The sequence below is a fragment of the Berghia stephanieae genome, chromosome 4 (genome assembly GCF_034508935.2).
Source record: "Berghia stephanieae isolate SIO BIC M18660-M18661 chromosome 4, UCSD_Bste_1.3, whole genome shotgun sequence".
Taxonomy (NCBI): Eukaryota; Metazoa; Mollusca; class Gastropoda; order Nudibranchia; family Aeolidiidae; genus Berghia; species Berghia stephanieae.
This window is the reverse complement of record NC_088363.1, coordinates 66,841,908-66,861,274: the sequence shown is the minus strand read 5'-3', so window position 1 is coordinate 66,861,274 and position 19,367 is coordinate 66,841,908. Positions and strand designations below refer to the sequence as shown.

Here is a 19,367-nt window from a genome sequence, read left to right as displayed (position 1 = left end):
ACTTTTTGAGAAAAGTTGTTCCCAAAATCTGAAGTTTTCGGGGCGGGGTACCCCTAAAATGCCACCTCATACACACCGATAGTGGAAATTATTCCAAAAAGTCTTTAGAAATATGCTTGGACACACATAATACTGCAGAAAAAGCATTGAAAAGATCATTTTTGATAAAACTTAATAAAATTGTCCTTATTGTGACAGTACCCCCTTAAACATTTACGATTCATGTTTGTTATGCCTTTTCTTTAGACGTCATAACTTAATGGATTTTTTAATGGTTTATCTTAGTATCATGTTGGATAAACGATTCCGTGCTGAGCGTATGAGTGCTGGGGAGAAGATAAGCTACCCTGTTGCAAACCGATATCAGACACTCCTCAAACAGAGGCATGTCCAGGTACTGTGGAAGATTTCATTTGTATGAATATTGTGAACCATTTTAAGGTTGATGGATGTAAGATTTATCAAAATATATATGGGATTGCTCACTGATTTTTATGTTGATTAAAATTTTTAATAAAAGGATGTGCAGTTATGTGGTCTTGTGATATGGTACTCACTTTTGGATCGGAAGGTCCTGGGTTCGAGCCCCACCCAGTGCATAGTTGAGTACTTGGTAAAGGCTCTTTACTCACCTTCTCTCACATTACTCAGGTGTAAAATGAGTACCTGGCCATTAACAGCGATGTCTCTGCTGAAAAAAAATTAATATTGTTTAACAGGTGTTGTGTCACGTCCTTCACGTTAAGTGTTGCTGTTGGCCAGGGACCTCTTGTTAAACACTTTGAGCATGTGTAATGGATATTGTGGTATAAAAAAGAAGTTTGAAAATAAAATTTTAAATTGTTATTGTTCTCCCATAGTGGGCAGGGTGACATTTATTGTGTCTTCTATCCCCCCATATCTGTTTTCCAATTTGCTTTCTGTCTTTGTCTTGGAATGAGATTACTTGGTTTTGCCCTGGCCCTGGTCGTGGTACTTGCCTGGGAGGGAAACAGTCAAATGCATAGTTATTGTATTGGGAGATGATATTTTTTTTCTTGTAAATCATCTCTCTGTTATGTATTGTTATTGTGAATGTATAATGTAAGCATTTGAGTATTTTCTTCTTAGTGGGATCTTGTGCTGGTGTATGGGTGAGACATTTAGGTGATCTCAAACTAAGTACATTGATGGTGTGCTCTTGGAATCTACATCTGTTCCCTATTTGAATCACTCCCCTTTGTCTTACTTTTTTCCTCAAGTCCTTTTTATTGTACATCTAGAATCTTTTCACTATCCAATTTTCTTCCTTTTTACTGGCGCTGATATGACTTAAATGTGTTGCAAGTGCCGTAAAACCCTTAAAAACAAAACAAACAAATTGTTATTATTCAGGGCTGAGAATCTTCCGCCTAAAGGCGGATTTCCGCCTAAATGGTAGTTTATCTCCGCCCATCCCATCACATTTCCTCCTTTTTCAAATTTGCCGTGTCAAACATTTTCCTCAAAACCACAAAATCACCATTATGTCATATGTCATATTTTGACACCTGTGCTCAGTCTCGTGAAATTTAGTGACGGTCCCGTTTTTATGACGTTGGGCCAGACAGTTTGGCACCAGATGTCACAATAGACACAGAAGACCAGTAGGTAGTGTTCTTTGATTAGTTAGTTGATGGTTGAAGGGAGGGACAAATGGGTCTGGATTTTTTCCCCTTGTTGTAGGTACCTATTGCTTTTTAAATCTCTCTCTCTCTCTCTCTCTCTCTCTCTCTCTCTCTCTCTCTCTCTCTCTCTCTCTCTCTCTCTCTCTCTCTCTCTCTCTCTCTCTCTCTCTCTCTCTCTCTTCTCCTCTCCTTCCCCCCCCCCCCCCCCCCCTTTTTGCCTTTCTTTCTATTTCTCTTTCTTCGTCTTCTTTTTTTTTTTTGGATATAGAATTCAAAAGGTCAATACATAAGTTATTCTGGTAAAGAAGTCTCTCCTCCTTCCCCCCCCCCCCCCCCTCTCTCTCTCTCTCTCTTTCTCTCTCTCTCTCTCTCTTTCTTTTTTTCGCAACCACATTAAATCATCTGGTATATAGAGATGATATATTAGAACAAAGCAATGGTGGTTGGCTTAGTTTAATCTTTTTCCTTTTTACCTTTTGACTATGGCTTTAAATTTGAGAGATTCTTGGGTTGTATTTATAAGCTGAATAACTACTAGGTTTCTTTGCTTGTGTTTGATCGATAGACTGAGAAAGGTTCCTCCTTTTTGACAATTGCTATTATCATCACTGAATAAAAAAACACTCACCAAAACCACTACATCAACATCTCTACCAACACTACTATTACAATCACCACCACAACATCATCCCTACCACCACTACTACTACAACTACCACCACATCATCAACCCTACTACCACTACTACAACCACCATCATATCATCATCCCCACCACCACTACTACTACAAATAGCACCACATCATCCCTACCACCACCACTACTATTACAACCATCATCCCTACCACCACAACTATTACAAACGTCATCCCTACCACCACTACTATTACAAACGTCATCCCTACCACCACTACTATTACAACCGTCATCCCTACCACCACTACTATTACAACCATCATCCCTACCACCACTACTCCTACAACTACTACCACTACTACAACCACCATCATATCATCATCCCTACCACCACTACTCCTACAACTACTACCACTACTACAACCACCATCATATCATCATCCCTACCACCACTACTACTACAACCACCACCACATCATCCCTACCACCACTACTATTACAACCATCATCCCTACCACCACTACTATTACAACCATCATCCCTACCACCACATCTACTACAACTACCACCACATCATCAACCCTACTACCACTACTACAACCACCATCATATCATCATCCCTACCACCACTACTACTACAACCACCACCAAACCATCATCCCTACCACCACTACTACTATAACCACCACAACACCATCATCCCTATCACCACCACTACTACAACCACCACAACATCATCATCCCTACCACCACTACTACTACAACCACCACCACAACACCATCATCCCTACCACCACAACATAATCCCTACCACCACTACTACTAAACCACCACCAAACCATCATCCCTACCACCACTATTACAACCACCACAACATCATCCCTACCACCACTACTACTACAACCACCACCAAACCATCATCCCTACCACCACTACTGTTACAACCACTACAACATCATCCCTACCCACCACACTACTACAACCACCACCAAACCATCATCCCTACCACCACTACTATTACAACCACCACAACATCATCCCTACCACCACTACTACTACAACTACCACCACATCATCATTCCTACCACAGCTACTACAACCACCACCACATAATCATCCATACTACTACTAGAATCACTACTACATCATCCCTACCACTGCTATTACTACACAACCACCATCATCCCTGCTACAACCACCAAATGTTGTAATTACACTTTCAACTTTTGAAATTCCACCGAGTCGTGTTAGAAATTGCTGCGAGACAAATTTTGGATCGCATCTCAGTAAATTTTAGTGAAATTCAAATTTATAGATTATGGTCGCATGGATGGGTCATGATCTTCACGATGAAAAATTTCCTCCTTTTTTGTGACCAGTCATTCTCACCCTTATTATTACCCAGCATCTCAGTCTGGTATTATGTCTCAATGAACCACCTGATGAAAATTGAATGTTAAGTTAGAATTATTGATTAAAGGTTTTGAAATCAAAGTCATTCTCTTCTAGTGATGAAAATTTGTTGTTTTTAAAAAAATTAGCTTTTAACCCTTTCAAGGCAAGATTAAATTTCTTTCACATCAAAGCAATAAATAATTTATTTAAAAAATGTAAAGCCCCTAGAGTCTGTTGAACTCGAGGTAAGGCGATATTTATATGTCATTTATTATTATTATTATTATTATTATTATTATTATTATTATTATTATTATTATTATTATTATTATTATTATTGTTATTATTATTATTATTAATATTATTATTATTATTATTATTATCATTATCATTATTATTATTATTATTATTATTATTATTAGTATTATTATCTTGTGACTGTGTGGTCAGTGGTTAATGTCATTTAAACTGAATCATGGCTATGTATTATCGTATTCATTGACTAAGAATATTTTTGTTATTTTTTTTTTCTAAATTGTTTACATTTGTATTGGTAATAATTCTAAATGTAATTTGCCATTAACTATGACCCAAATATTGAATGTAATTAAATTGAAAATCAAAGTGTCAGTGTACCTTTTAGAGGGGGACATAGCCTAAAACCAACTGGTCTACTCGGCATTCATAAACAAAACAAAATAAGAGAAAGCAAAAGTGAAAAAAAAAATAGATGAAAAGAAGAAAAAAAAAAAAAAAATAGCCGACAAAAAAGACTAAAAATATAAAAGACTGAAGAAATACACAATATATAAAACAAACAAAACAAAAAAGTTGACATTGGTGTTGTTAGTAAAAACATGGGAATGAGCTAAGCTCTGTTTTCTCCTGCCATTTTACAATGAAAGGGGGGAGGTTGGAGGAGGAGGGGTGTCTGTAAAAATTGTGGGGTAGATTTTATGTTGATATGATAAAATTAGCTTAAAGCTTGAAAAATATACTCTACAATACTTTTTTGCCTATTCAATTTTTTTCAGCTATTGGGTCGCTCTATCGACTTGAATAGGCTCATCAGTCAGTTGGTGAATTCTGCATTACAAAAGGCATTGGATGTCGCCATTGGACGTTTTGAAGCCAGTGACATAACAGGAATCATGGTAAATTTATCACATTTTGTTTTCTTCTTCTCACCTTGAGTGAAAAGGAATAGATAAATGTGTATTCTCTTTCGCAATCTATTATAAGACAATTGAATTCGAACAGCTTCTTTGACCTGCCATGATGGGCAGGAGATCTTGCTTCTATCACCTATGTCTGTCTTTGTCTTGGAATGCAATTCCTTCGTTTTGTCCTAGCCCTGGCTGGGGTCCTTGACTGGGAGAGAAACAATCAAATGTATAGTTATAGTTTTGGGAGATGATATTTTTTTTTCCTTTTAAATCATCTCTCTGTTATATACTGTTACAATAAAAAATAAAAAAAAAAATTATATATATATATATATATATATATTATATTATCATCTGCGTGGCATTTTCCCTTTTGAGCGGTATTTCAGAGCTAGGTCACCTCGACCCCATTAGTGAGGTCAGCCCATGGGTGGAACAGGTAACGATCAGGGGGGATCTGTGATGCCCCTGATGGTAATTAATTGCTGCAATATTTCATGGTATTTCATGGGTATGAAAATGAAAATTGTTCCCTCACCATGAGCAAAGCAAAGGTTTCTTTCATCATATGCCATAGTTGATAATAATGTATGCTCGCTCAAAAGATAGGTGTCAATTTAGTGATTTTTGAGCTATCACTGAAATTTATTTGTAGTAATTTGCATATTAGTAATTTAATTCACAGCAGCAAAAATTGATTGAAACAAGCATCTTTGTAAAATAAAAATAATGGTCTTGACACATGCCAAGCGGGTGGTTGGATGGGAGCATCACCCTTGAATCATATACCTATGATGTTCGCATGGGTGTACGATCCGATAGTGATGTCGTTTCTTTTCTCTTTACTAGCCTCTCCTGCTTCTTTGGTTTGTGATTGTATTTTTGACAGGGGATATTTTTTTTTTCCTGTAAATCCTCTGCCTGTTTGTTCTTGGTTATTTATAATTTAGCTTATGATATCTTTAGGTTATGATTTTGATTTGACATTTGTACTATTTTTGTTAGATTGCTTGTTTTTTTGTTTCAGCGATCTCTCATATAACCTCAATTGTGTTGGAAGAGACCTAAAGCAACAAACACATGCCAAGTTTTGTTGTCCGAGTCATAGGTAATTTTGACAAAAATAACATTTTATTCTCAATTTTGTGTTCCTGTACATCAGGAGTTGGAAGGTTTGATAGAGGTTAACAGATTGGCCCACAAGCTGATGGGAGAGTACTTGCTGCTGAATGACTTTGACGCCATGTTGAAGGAAGCCAATCACAACGTCAGTGCCCCCTATGGAAGGATAACTCTGCATGTTTTTTGGGAGATTAACATGGAACTCTTACCAAACTTTTGCTACAATGCAGCTACAAACAGGTTAGACCAGCAGTCATTTCGAAATATTAAAATATTGGTTTAAGAATGACACTGTGTTTGGGTGTGTAATTAGTGCAGACATCCTCTATTATTATACTTTTTTTTTCTACAACTATCTCACTTCAAGATAAATGATTTAATAGAATTTTTAATTTTTTTTTTATCCATTTTAATTTGTATTCTCTATTTCATTTAATTATTTATTTATTTTTGTGTCTATTAATTTGCACTCTATAGTTAATGGGGAAAAAACCTAATTTCAGATTTGTGAAAACAAAGCTATCTTTTGGAAGTGAGACGAAGAGAGAGAAGCCACCCAACCCTTCTGTGTACTATGTGTGGGGAACAAAAGTAAGAGGACATTATATTATTATTTTTTTTTGACGGGTTAGGAATCAATGTGTTCATTTTAATTTAATTTCTGTGTACCCAAGAAACAGACAGTAGTGTGTCATGGAAAACTAATTACCTAAAAAAAACTACAATCCTTGATCTTAACAAGAAATGAAGTGAGTAGGAAAGTGCCAGAAGACAATAGAGAATAAAAATTTTGCGGCAGCGATAGGGGCTTGAACCCGTGACCTTACTGGTGGATAGCTCATACGGTAGAGTCACGATCTCCCCGGCCAGGCGGAGTTGTCGTACCATTAAGGTTGTGGGTTCGAGCCCCCATTGTCGCGGCGATATTTTTATTCTCTATTGTCTTCTGGCACTTTCCTACTCGCTTCATTTCTTGTTGTAATCAAGTGCCTGCTCCACTCACTTTTCTGAATTAAAAATCCTTGATCTTACAACTCTGTGCAGAACCTAATTGATAATAATGTAACATGAACCTGTCTGGGAAGATTTTATTTAGATTCTCTTTTGAGACATTTGTAATCTCTCTTTAGCATATGAGCATTTGTAAAAGATGAAAATGTATGATAAATCTCTGTGACAGATGAAAATACCCAAAATAGACAGGCGTTCTGCTGATTAATGATACTTATAGAATAGCCAAATACAAGGGAATCAACTTGTGGAGTCAGAGATGCACACTACTATTGTATTTTTCACCAAATTTTTGATTTGTGATTTCAATGGATTTATTGAAAATGAAAAAGAGGTTTTTACCATCCTTGCTTTAAACATTTTCTTTCTCATTTATGCATGTTATGTTGTTTGTGATTAAATTTTTTTTCTTTTAACAGCGTCTAAATCAGTCATTCAACACAATCTACAGTCTGTACTCAGGATTCATCGGTGCTCCTCACTTTAGGGCCATCTGCCGTCTCCTTGGTTACCAGGGAATTGCTGTTGTCATAGAAGAACTTTTGAAAACGGTTGAAAGCTTTGTAAGTTATCATTGTTTCCTAAAGTGAAATATAAGTATGAAAAGTACATCAAATTGTCACAGAGCACCTGTTTCCAGATTTTCATGAGAGCATATTTAACATAGTCATTGTTCTATGAATAAATGCGTTTATGTGGTCTAGTGGTATGACATTTGCCTCCAGATCAGAAGGTCCTGGGTTCGAGTCCTGCTCTGAGCAGCGCATAGTTGAGTCCTTAAAAAATACTCTTTACTCATATTCTTTCACTGTACTCAGGTGTAAAATTAGTACCTGACCATTAACAACATTGTGTTGGTCGGAAAAAAATTATGATATTGCCTAACAGGTGTCATGTCTCGTCTTACATGTTAAGTGTTGCTGTTGGCTTGTAAAGTACTTTGAGCATATTTAATGAATTTTGTGCTATATGCTATATGTGCTCAAGTTAAGTTATATGTCAACGGCTCTAAAAAGAAATATTTTAAACTTAATGGATGTGATGGGGGGGGGGGGGGGGGGGGGGAGAGTAGCCGAGTGGTTAAGGCATTGCACTGTGGCCCGGAAGGTCCCGGGTTCGAGCCCCGCTTCATGTACTTTGGATTTTTTCCTTGAGCAAGATTATTAACCCCCAATTGGCTCACTTGGACAACATGGGTGATCCCTGTTGACAACAGACATCTTGTTTGATGAAATATCTATATTCCTTCATGGAATGTCCAGCTGATGATATCTCGTGGTGGTGTCGTGGCGGAAGGGCATAATTTTAAAAAAATAATTTTTAATGGATGTATTATGGGTTAAGTAAATTTACTTCCTGCTTACGACATTGATGAAACTAACAATTTTTTTTTTTAATGTGTCGTAAGAACTCTAAAAAATGTCTCATTGATTATCCTCAGCTGTCTGGCACAACAGCCCAATATGTGGCCACCTTGATGAAAGTCATGCCAAGTCAATGTAAACTGCTTCGGTTTGATTATGGATCTCCTGGTAAGACATCCATCATTTCCCTAGCCCTTTACGTTTACAGATAGAATTTAGTTTGATTGGAATCGTGATGTAAATGTTGCTGCTCGAAGCTGAAGAAATAAATAACAATGTGAAATTTTGAATGTAAGCTTCAATTTGATATACGAAAACAGATAAAATGGACGTTTTGGGTTTCCCCTTTATCAACAAAACAGGATGAATGAAACACTACAGACGAATGAGATAATGTGGTGCCTAAGGGCATCATCAATGTTTTTGTTTATTCATCTTAACAACGCCACTACCACATTATCTCATTCGTCTTTAGTGTTTCAATCATCCTGTTTTGTTGATAAAGGGGAAACCTGAAACGTCCCTTTTATCTGTTTTCATATATTAAATTGAAGCTTACATTCAATTTCACATAGTTATTTATTTTGATTGGAATCTAACTTCATATCTTGCCATTTTCATCAAATTTGGTTTGTCTGATTTCAACTTGTGTCCTAACCAAAAATAACCATTTAGATTTCTAGTGAAAGCAGTATTTTTTTATGTGTGTCTTGTTTATTGGAAATAAAATTTTAAAACAACAGTCCAAATAAAATAAAATTTAAAAAATGGCAGTCATGCCTCTTCTTAGATTAGTTTTATTCTTCCTCGAACTTAATTATTTATTATTTTTTTTTTAGTAAAAGGTTTTGTGTTTGTTGTAACATGTCTGTACTTATCATTATCTTATCCACATAGTTCCATATCACTTGGCATATATCTATCCATTTTCCTTTGTCACCTCTCTATCTCATCATGTTTTCTGGTTGTCCTGCCCTTAACCATTAGGTCAGTCCCGCCAACATCTTTCATTTTCATTTTATATTTACCAAAATATGGTCTACACATTTTGAAATATTTTACATAAGATGCATATTCAAATGTATAGCAAGAGAAATTCAAACATTCAGCTTGGACCAGTATGATGTGAGCAGTTTAGAGCAAGCATTGTTGCTACTGCATTGCCATATCTTCATCGTCGTTTTATTATTATTATTATTATTATTATTATTGCTGTTACTACAAGCCATGTCCCCTTTTACTATACTATGTGGGATAGAGAGAAGTAGTGGACAATGCTCAATTACCTTTACTATTAAGATAGAGAGTATTCCAGTACAAGATGCTCAATCACCATACTGTACACACTTCGATTAGCATTGAGTGTTTGTCAATGGAAATTTAGAAAATCTAAATTGCAAAAAGGGCCCATGCACACCACTTAAAGTATCCAACTATTTCAAAACTTGTTTGAATTTGTCCATGTCCTGTAAACTATTTTAAACACTCTATCCCTTCAATCGCATGATATTAGCTTCATTAGTCTATAGATTACCTCAACAACACTTTTGAATCCATGCTAGGTGTGCTGGGTTACTACCAGGCTCAGATGGCAGATCTGATTCAATACCCAGACCTCAGGACTGAAGTCTACCAGAGTTTCAGGGAGATTGGCAATGCTGTGTTGTTTTGTCTTCTTGTAGAGCAGGCTTTGGTGAGCGATAGAATTAATTTGAAATTGATTTGAATGATGTGTCACATATATGCATTCATGTTACGAGTGTATGCTTTGATATCCATTCTGCGTAGATTAAGATTGTTTTTGATTCTTTCTTTGCATTAGTGATGAATATCGAAAATCTGTCATTTTAGATGAAAGTATATAGCTGTGTAATGCATGTTTGTTCTGGTGAAATTGTATAAAGGCAATCATTGTTAATTGTACAACTGACCAGTTAGTTACCATGATAAGTTTGGCATTGATATGGATTCAACTGCTGAAAAAAAAATATCAAGGTCTTCGTCTGTTGAATTTATCTTGGTTTATGATAATAAAATAGATGCTATCGGATTGAATTAAATAGTGACAAAAATAAATTACATGTAATTTGCAGACCCAAGAAGAAGTGTATGATTTGAAACATGCTGCACCTTTCCAGAATATGATTCCAAAGCCTTTTGTCCCTGCCAAAGGTAACTTTGAAATTGCATTGTTGCATTTCCATTCTCATTCCATAAGATATATACTTATTTATTAAAACCTTAATCCTGTGTTTGTCTATGTTTGATAGGATTTTTGATTTACTTTCATTTCCGTGTACATGCCTAATGTTCAATTATCAATAGTTTGTGGGAGATGCCCTTCACTGTCTGTTGTGGGTCAAGTAGATCAACCCTTGAATAAAATAGACAAAATAAATTACTTTATTTATCCCTGTGGAGGAATTTGTCATTAGGGTACGTTTCAAGGGAAGACTGAAATATCCCAAGTATCAACTGCAGTGCAGCCAGGGTGAGGTGACTTTCTCGAGTTGGAAGGTGAATCGCGTACCACTAGGTTACCTGCAGGGTACGAAGAGAAGACCATTCTGTTGTGCCATGCTGTTGTATCTTCCTTCCTTTTGGTCCCTTCATTATGGTTTTCTGTCTTTCTATTGGACTGAGACTACTTGGTTTTGCCCTTGCCTTGGCTGGGATTGTTTCAATATGAGAGAAACATTCAGATATGTTATTTTTCTTGTTCCTGACACTAATATTACTAAAAGGTATATAACACAAGTACTGTTTATTTTTGTTTCCAGAGGGCAGAGACAGGGAAACTGAAGCTAAACAGATGATGAAACAACTAGAGAAAAAATATGCAGCTCTACAAGTTACTTCTGTCATCAAGAAGTTGGGGCATAAAACAGTAAGTCTTCACATTGATTTACAATCAAAATTTCTTTTTAATATTACTCATTGCTCAAATCTATTGATTCATCAAAATACAGCTATCTATCTATCTTGAAAAAGTGTTGGTGCTCTTTGTAGTGTTGGGAACATGATTACCATTAAAGTATTGCAAGTTTTGCACAACAATAAAAACAAAAAGAAACAAATCAGACTGGAATATTTATTCTGATTCTAAGCACCTAGTAACATTGCAAAAGAGACATGGGTATTTTTTTTGTCATTGGAGCAATGACAAATTAATGAAGAATGAAGTATGAACTACTGTTATGAAATTTTTTTTTAATTGACAAAGCTGTGAGACTTTCATTTCAGGGTTAAAGACAATTATCTCCACAGCACTCAATGTTATATTCATTTGCCATTTGATTTGCTAACACTAATGTATGTCTTTGTGTTTTGAGAGGTGAAGAGAGAATGACGATTGCCCAGGTTATTCTTTAGTATTGTCTTGACTTTATATTTGTATATATCGTGTCAAAACAAATTTGTAAAATTTAATCATACACTTTCCAAATAGTAACAGCCTTTTTACTTCAATAACGGTCTACTCCATGTGAAAGGATTTGATTGGCTGAATTGGACTCGCAACATTATTGTTGCCTGGGTAAACAATTTCCTTCCTTTTTTTTTTTTTAAAGCGCTTTGAGTTTTCGATAAAAGGCGCTATAGAAATATGATTATTATTATTATTATTATTATTATTATTATTATTATTATTATTATTATTATTATTTAGGCACTCCAATGTTTCAGAAAAGTTGAATCCAATCAAACACGTAGACAAGGAAAACCTTGCTTATCGGGGTTATATCCCTGATAATAAGAATTTCCAGATAAGAGTCACCAAGTTACCTTTTTCACACCATTCCTTTCTGTAGACGGTTAGGGCATTACTCATTACTCTTTTGTATTTCCTTAAGGCATCCTTTTCTGGTGAGACCTACTTCTGTTCTCTCTTTCTGACGAACCCATCACCTCGCTTTACCCCTGGAAATTTTCATCATCATTGCCTTTTTCACCCTGGGTCAGGGTATAGACCACAGATAAACAATTTCTATCCTTCTCTATCCTCAGCTAACTTTTTTATCTTGTTCCATGTCTTATCACTTCTCTGTATATTAGCTTCTTTAATTCTTCTCCACGTTCCTCATGGCCTTCCCCTTGATCTTCTGCCCTCAGGGTTCCAGTCCAATACTTTCTTTGTTATAGTGGAGTCATTCTTTCTAAGGGTGTGTGTAATCCACCTCCATCGTCGTCTTCCTATTTCCTCTCCCACTGGTTTCTGCTGTGTTCTTTTCCATATTTCTTCATTTTTAATTCTATCAAATTATATTTGCAATTAAATCATAAAACTAAAACAATCCTCAATTCCTTACATATCACAATTTTTCAGCAATCTATCATAGCAGCAGATGGTGACCTTCTGACTAGGGAAAGACTCTGTTGTGGTCTGTCTATATTTGAAATAGTCCTGAAGAGGATCCAGTCATTCTTGAACGATGCTCTCTGGCATGGTGAGCCTCCTGCCAATGGTGTCATGAATGTGGACAAGTGCAACGAATTCCATCGTCTTTGGTCCGCTATCCAGTTTGTATACTGCATACCCATTGGAGAGAATGAGTTCACAATTGAGTAAGTCCTCCTGTCTTATGATAATACAGTGTGCACATTGGTTACAACAAAGTTCACAGGACTGGAGGTCAACATTAATTATAATCGAGTCTTCGTTGAATCCAAGGTGTCACTCTTGACTCATTGATATACAATGGATATAACCTTGGAAATACTCTATACTCTCTTTATTAACTGAATTAATGAGTTCAGATTAATGGGTCATCTCCCCTTCTTTACTCACCACCCCCCCCCCCCCCCCCCCCTTTCACCATGACCATTATCTCAGTAATGAATCCTTTCACACAGTCACAGACATACCAAAAAAATTAGTCCTTCAGAGCCATCAGACCCTTGGTGCTGGAGTTTATCCTGGTTTCTATCACGTGAAATGGACAATAGCAATTGCTAGTCTATCGCTAAGTACTTCCTGCCAGATCTAACAGACCCAGCTACCCAATCACTGCTGGGTGGACAAAGGGGTTCCAAAAAAAAAAAAAAAAGATCTCTACTGCACCTAGGATTGATCTCAGCCTCTTTGCTTGTGAAGTGAGTGCTCTACCAACTGAGCTATCGAGACCGTCTACACAACCACACAAAGAGATATAAAATCATTCCGTTGTGATGTGATTGTGAGTGTCACTTCTGCTGACACTGAGTCACGCCACTGCTTGACGTACACTTGCACTCATGCATTGCCCCCCACCCTACCCCTATGCCCAGAGTGTTAGTGTATGTGCAATATATTCATTTATGTACAGTGCAGAGCGAATATATCGACAACAGTTATATCGACATGAAATCAAAGTCCGTTTTTTTTCTTCTTCGCTATGTAACATTAGTAAATATTGATTGCCTATATCGACAACAATTTTACCAAATGACGGTTATATTATTGTCCAATAACGTATGAATTGCCATTGATCAGAATCGTGATGTCAGCGGTCAAACCCAGTCCCGGGCCATGACATCATATCTCTGTACTGATACCAGTATTGGGAATTCCCGGTATCAATATTCTTGGCTTTCAACACATTCATATGACCTCTTATCCCCCGCCCCCAAATAAAAAAATTAAAAAAGGAAATAAACAAAAAGAAAAAAAAAACCCCAAAAAAACAAAAACAAAACTATTTGCAATGCCGATGCTCAGCTAATCGATCCTGATATTATGGGCATGGTCAATGCCACTATTACTGGTACTCAGTCTCGATTCCACTCGACATTAGGTAAGTTTTGGAAGATGCCATTGATGCCAATGTGGACTGAGAAAAGTATAATGTGCCACATTGGGACCAGTTTCTGGCCATCTTAAACCCTCCATTGTTTTTCACAGCAACTTCACGAGGGCGCTTCCTTTTTTGACGCCCTTGCCAGTGCTGAGGAAATGGTCCATATAATTATTCTTGGCCTTCAGAAAAGGACCACAATATTTAGACTATTAAAGTCATATCATGTGAACCGTCATGAATTTCAAAATCGGTCCTTTTAAAGGCCACCAAACCATCGAGAATGACTTCCTTTCTCATTTTCTGGCATTTTATTCATTTGTCTCCCTTTCATTTTCTGGGATGACTGACATATCAACATAACGCTTATATCAACATTTTACTGCAGTCCTGACAATGTTGATATACCCATTCTGGACTGTATATTTTTATTTATTGTTCTAATTCCAATAGTGAAACATGCATTCATTAACAAATGACTGTTCGTGGATCAAATATAATTGTAATCCTATATTGTTGTCTGTGGTATTTACATAATGAGAAATGTTGGTTTTGGGGGATTGAGCTGATTCAGTGCTTTTCTGTTGTTCATTTTTTAGAGAGATGTTCGGTGAAGGATTGAATTGGGCGGGCTGTACCCTCATCACATTGCTTGGTCAGCAAAGACGTTTTGAGGCTTTGGACTTCAGCTACCATTTGTTGAAAGTGAATCGAGTGGACATGAAGGATGAGAATGTCAAGGGCACGGTTAGTATTGTCGGAATATTTTCTATACTTTTGATTTATAGTCCATGTGGTATATCCTTTTATTCATTATCATTTTTTATTGTGGCAACGCAGTGATTCATTTTAAGTATCTTTTGTTTGAGTTGACTTTGCCAGTAATATTAGTGAATCGCATTTGATTCTATATATTTGTGGGGGGGGGGGGGGGAATTAAGCCACAAATTTCAAGTTTTAAAACATTATTTTAGTTATATAGATAGTAGGTTTGCATATTTCATGAACATGAGACAAATAATTGTAAGCTTATATCATTCTTATTGTATTAAAAATAGTTTCAAGCCAACATGAATATGCTAACATTTTTTTTTCTTTACGTTTTCCACAGCAACTGAAAAAGATGGTTGACAGGATTCGCAAATTCCAAATCCTGAACAATCAGATTTTCTCTGTTCTAAACAAGTATCTACGAAATGGTGACAGTGAAAACATGCCCACCGAACATGTCCGGTGCTTCCCACCTCCCATACACCAGTCATTGACCACTGCCATTTGAAAATGAAATTTAATCCTTTTTGTTTAAAACTATTGGGTTTGTTTTATTCAGCATTTATAATCGTGATGCAAATTTAGTAATCAAATATGAATGGTGTAACAGCTGCTGTATCAGTACTGTAAAAGAACGAGATCATCGAATGTTATGCTTATTTCATTCCCCCCTTCCTTTTTAAATAGTCATGATGGATGTTGTTAGACAAAATGGATTAATACCATCAAATAAAGTAATCGATTTCCTTTTTGTATTCTGGGAGAAAGAAATTAATTGCCCTTTATAACTTTATATGTTACAAAAAAAAATATTGTTACATTATAAAGTCTACAAGTTTAAGGATGTAGACAATCAAATACAGTAATGTTGTAAGACAAGAGTTTGTTTGGGTTTTTTTTTTCATGTGTATGTATGTGACAAGAGCGTGTTGTGTTTGAATTATTGGCAGCTAAGTGTAGCTATTGACAATGATTTAAATTAAAGTATGAAGGAAATGTGCAATGAAATGTTGAGAGACAACTTACTATGTACAATTATCTAAACAGTATCCGTTTATACCAGTATTTTAGTTTATGTATTATTTATATGTCTTGTAAATTGGATCACTTTTATAGAGATTTTGCCGACTTTTTCTCTTAAAATGAGATTTGTTTCTTCGTTGTCAACCAACTCATTCAGTTAACTTCACCATAATTATTCCAAAATATTGTTCTCATGCTTGCCAAATATATCACTATTGCTTTAGAAAATGATATTATTTAAAGATATTTAAATACTACTGGCGTTAGCTGTTATTTGTATACAATCTTTCTTTTTTTTTTGAGAAAAAAAAAGGCTGACCAAATTTTAATTTATTAAATTGTTTATTGTTTATTTAACAATAACTTAAAGTGAGCCTTGTTCTATTTTAATTTTATTTTTGTTCACATTGTCAGTGAAGGGTTATAGGCATAATGTGGGCTAACCTACTTGCTTGTAGATTTACAGCCTTATGATGAGCCAAGATCTGTATGGCTATCATTAATATTAATATAGCTTTAAGGAACTTGCACACAGGAGAAATGTTATGAAACGTGTATAGCATGGTAAACCATGGATTCACGCTATTTACAAATGCAAAAGTAATTTTATTATTATTATTACCACTATTACTTCTACTATTATTATTATTATTATTATTATTATTATTATTATTATTATTATTATTATTCACGCATTTTCAATGTTTAAGTATGTGCAGTGTCCACATTTTCTGAAGAATTTGCAGATGTTCTTTTCTCATTCTCATGTTATAAGCAGACATTTGATTTTAAATCCGTCTGTGGTAAAAGTGTGGGGATAGAATGTTGAAAAAAAAAAAAACAAAGAAAACTTCTGGGTGGGGTTCCTGACCTCCCAAAGTGGACAGGAAGGTACTTACTGTGTCCTCTATCCCCCTATACTATATGTTTTCCAACTTGCTTTCTGTCTTTGTCTTGGAATGAGATTACTTGGTTTTGTCCTGGCCCTGGCTGAGAGGGAAACAGTCAAATGTATAGAATAGTTATTGGATATATTTTTTTCCTTGTAAATCATGTCTGTTATGCACCGTATTAGGTTTTTACATATTATTCATGATTTGTAAAAATTTGAGTAAGTGGGAACCTGTGCTTGTGTCTGGATGATCTCAAACTAAGTACTTTGATGGTGTGCTCTTGGAATCTAAAGCTGTTTCCTATTTGAGCCAATTCCCCGTTGTCTTATCTTTTCTTGGGTGCTTTAATTGTAATTCTAGAACATTTTACTATCCTATTTTCTTCCTTGTTACTAGCGCCAAGCGCCGTAAAATCCTTTACAAAAAAAATCCAAAAAACTTTACTATTTTTCAAATCTTGAATCCTCACAAACACCTTTTTGTACGATATATGTTATGTGGAAGAGAGAGTTAAGTTATCAAACAGAAGTGATAAAAGGTTATTCACTAAAAATGTCATATTCATTGTAAGACTTTTCACATTAGTAGTTTTAATTTGTTAATATGAATTATGTAGAGGACTTGTCAGCTTTTATTAAAAGTTTTAAATCAAAATCCAACTTACCTTGCATTTTTATGTCAGTGGGACCAAGAGAGAAAGGAGTGTGTGTGTTAGTGTTGACTTATGTCGAATACTGATTGAATAGAAAGGTGAAAAGGATTTTGTTTCATATATGATATTCTCCAAGTTCATCTACACTTGTGCTAACTTCTCTATATTTCAAATCAGTGATTAGAATTAATTCTCAAAATATTCTATGTAATGTTTTCACCCATGTTCCTTGTTTGTATGTGTATCGTGTACTATCATGCTTGAATCATATTATTTGTTTATATTTAATGTAAATATATCATTCTATCCTTTTAAAATTGTTGAATGCTCTTCTTACTCTGCATGCTATTATTTTAGAATTTTAAATCTGCCCCATGTAATATGTCATAAGAAAGAAATGTCAGTAATTTAAAAAACGTAAACGCAATTTGGCTTTTTCTTCTCATTTTTTTGGTGTCATTCTGAACAATTTTTATGCACCCTTGAAAGTTAGAGCTTCTTTCAACCATAAGTTAAGGTAGAAAGTCAAGGTTCAAATCAGCCCTCTCAATGAACTACAGTGGAACCTCCCGATTACGACACCTCCGAATAGCGACAACCTCCTGATAAAGACATTGACCCGTGGTCCCGATTTTTTTCTATTTAAGATCAGTAAAGAAAACCTCCAAATAACGACGCACTTTTTGATAAAACCTCTGAATAATGACATCATTTTGGCGATTTTCGGCAGTTTTTGCAGATATCTGATACTAAAAATACCGAGTATGAGTACTCAAAGTTTATAAAAACGATTCCTGCTTGAACCAATGAGAACGCAGCTTTTTTTTGACGAATCTTGGCTGATATGCAGTAATAAATACCAAGGTATAAATGTAAGTGTAAGCAAGTAAACACAAAATCTTGGAAAATGTGATATTATGTGATGATAGAAGTATTAGTATTAGTAGTAGTAGTGTTTTTGTGGGAGGAGGAATTTTATCTAACTCGCAGCATCCAAATTACCTGTTTTTGTTTGTTTTAAAGGGTTTTACAGAGCTTGTGACACATCTATGTCATATCAGCGCCAGTAAAAAGGAAGAAAATTGGATAGTAAAAAACATTCTAGATTTACAATTGAAAAGACAAGAAAAAGTAAGACAAAGGGGAATGGTTTAAATAGGGAACAGATCAGATGTAGATTCCAGGATCACACTATCAGTGTACTCGCTTCAGATCACCTAAAAGTCTCATCCAGACACACACACAAGAACCCTCTAAGAGTCAAGAGGAATACACTACAATGTTTTGTTTGTTTTGTCAATGTTAATATAAACTGGTCCCGCGGGCCTTACCACGCCCACTTTGTCCGCCATCTTGGAAACCTAAATAATGACACCTCCAGAAACGACATAAAAACTCGGTCCCGTGGCATGTCGTTATCGGGAGGTTCCACTGTACATAGTGTTCTTTCAATCGCACCACACTTAAAATCTCTTCAGGATCCCGGATGGGGTGTTCTGACCTCCCATCTATCCCCCAATATATTTTCCCTTTCTAATGTTGCTCTCATCTTTGTTCTGGATTGACATTGCTTTGTTTTCTGATCCTGGCAGGAACAGGGACCCTTAGCCAGTGCTAGGACAAAACCAAGTAATCTCATTCCAAGACAAAGACAGAATGCGTGTTGGAAAACAGATACAGTGGAATAGAAGAAACAGTGCCTCCCAGCCCACTATGGGAAACCAAGAACCCCACTCAGCATCTCTACCATATCAGGTCCAGGGAAAACAAAGTAGATAAGGACACAAAGACCAAATGACGAACCTAGGACATATTATGGAGAATAGAGATAGAAGACACAGCAAATAAACACTGCCCGTCCACAAGGAAAGTCGAGGGCCCCACACACAGATCTCTTTGAGATATACGCAATGCACT

The 19,367-nt window shown here is 35.8% G+C and overlaps 1 protein-coding gene across 1 annotated transcript in view; it reads left to right on the top strand.

Annotated features, from left to right (window-relative positions):
- The window catches only part of LOC144971072 (cytoplasmic FMR1-interacting protein-like), a 39,964-nt gene extending 22,087 nt beyond the window's left edge, over positions 1-17,877 (top strand). Inside the window, exons 19-30 of the mRNA XM_078911418.1 lie at positions 286-394; positions 4,712-4,831; positions 6,006-6,205; positions 6,469-6,556; positions 7,396-7,539; positions 8,418-8,508; positions 9,903-10,033; positions 10,434-10,512; positions 11,121-11,227; positions 12,665-12,903; positions 14,711-14,858; positions 15,223-17,877. Coding sequence (XP_078767544.1) covers positions 286-394; positions 4,712-4,831; positions 6,006-6,205; positions 6,469-6,556; positions 7,396-7,539; positions 8,418-8,508; positions 9,903-10,033; positions 10,434-10,512; positions 11,121-11,227; positions 12,665-12,903; positions 14,711-14,858; positions 15,223-15,390 — 1,624 coding nt within the window. The 3' untranslated portion in view covers positions 15,391-17,877. The remainder of the gene's footprint in view (positions 1-285; positions 395-4,711; positions 4,832-6,005; positions 6,206-6,468; positions 6,557-7,395; positions 7,540-8,417; positions 8,509-9,902; positions 10,034-10,433; positions 10,513-11,120; positions 11,228-12,664; positions 12,904-14,710; positions 14,859-15,222) is intronic.
- Positions 17,878-19,367: the final 1,490 nt, after the last annotated feature.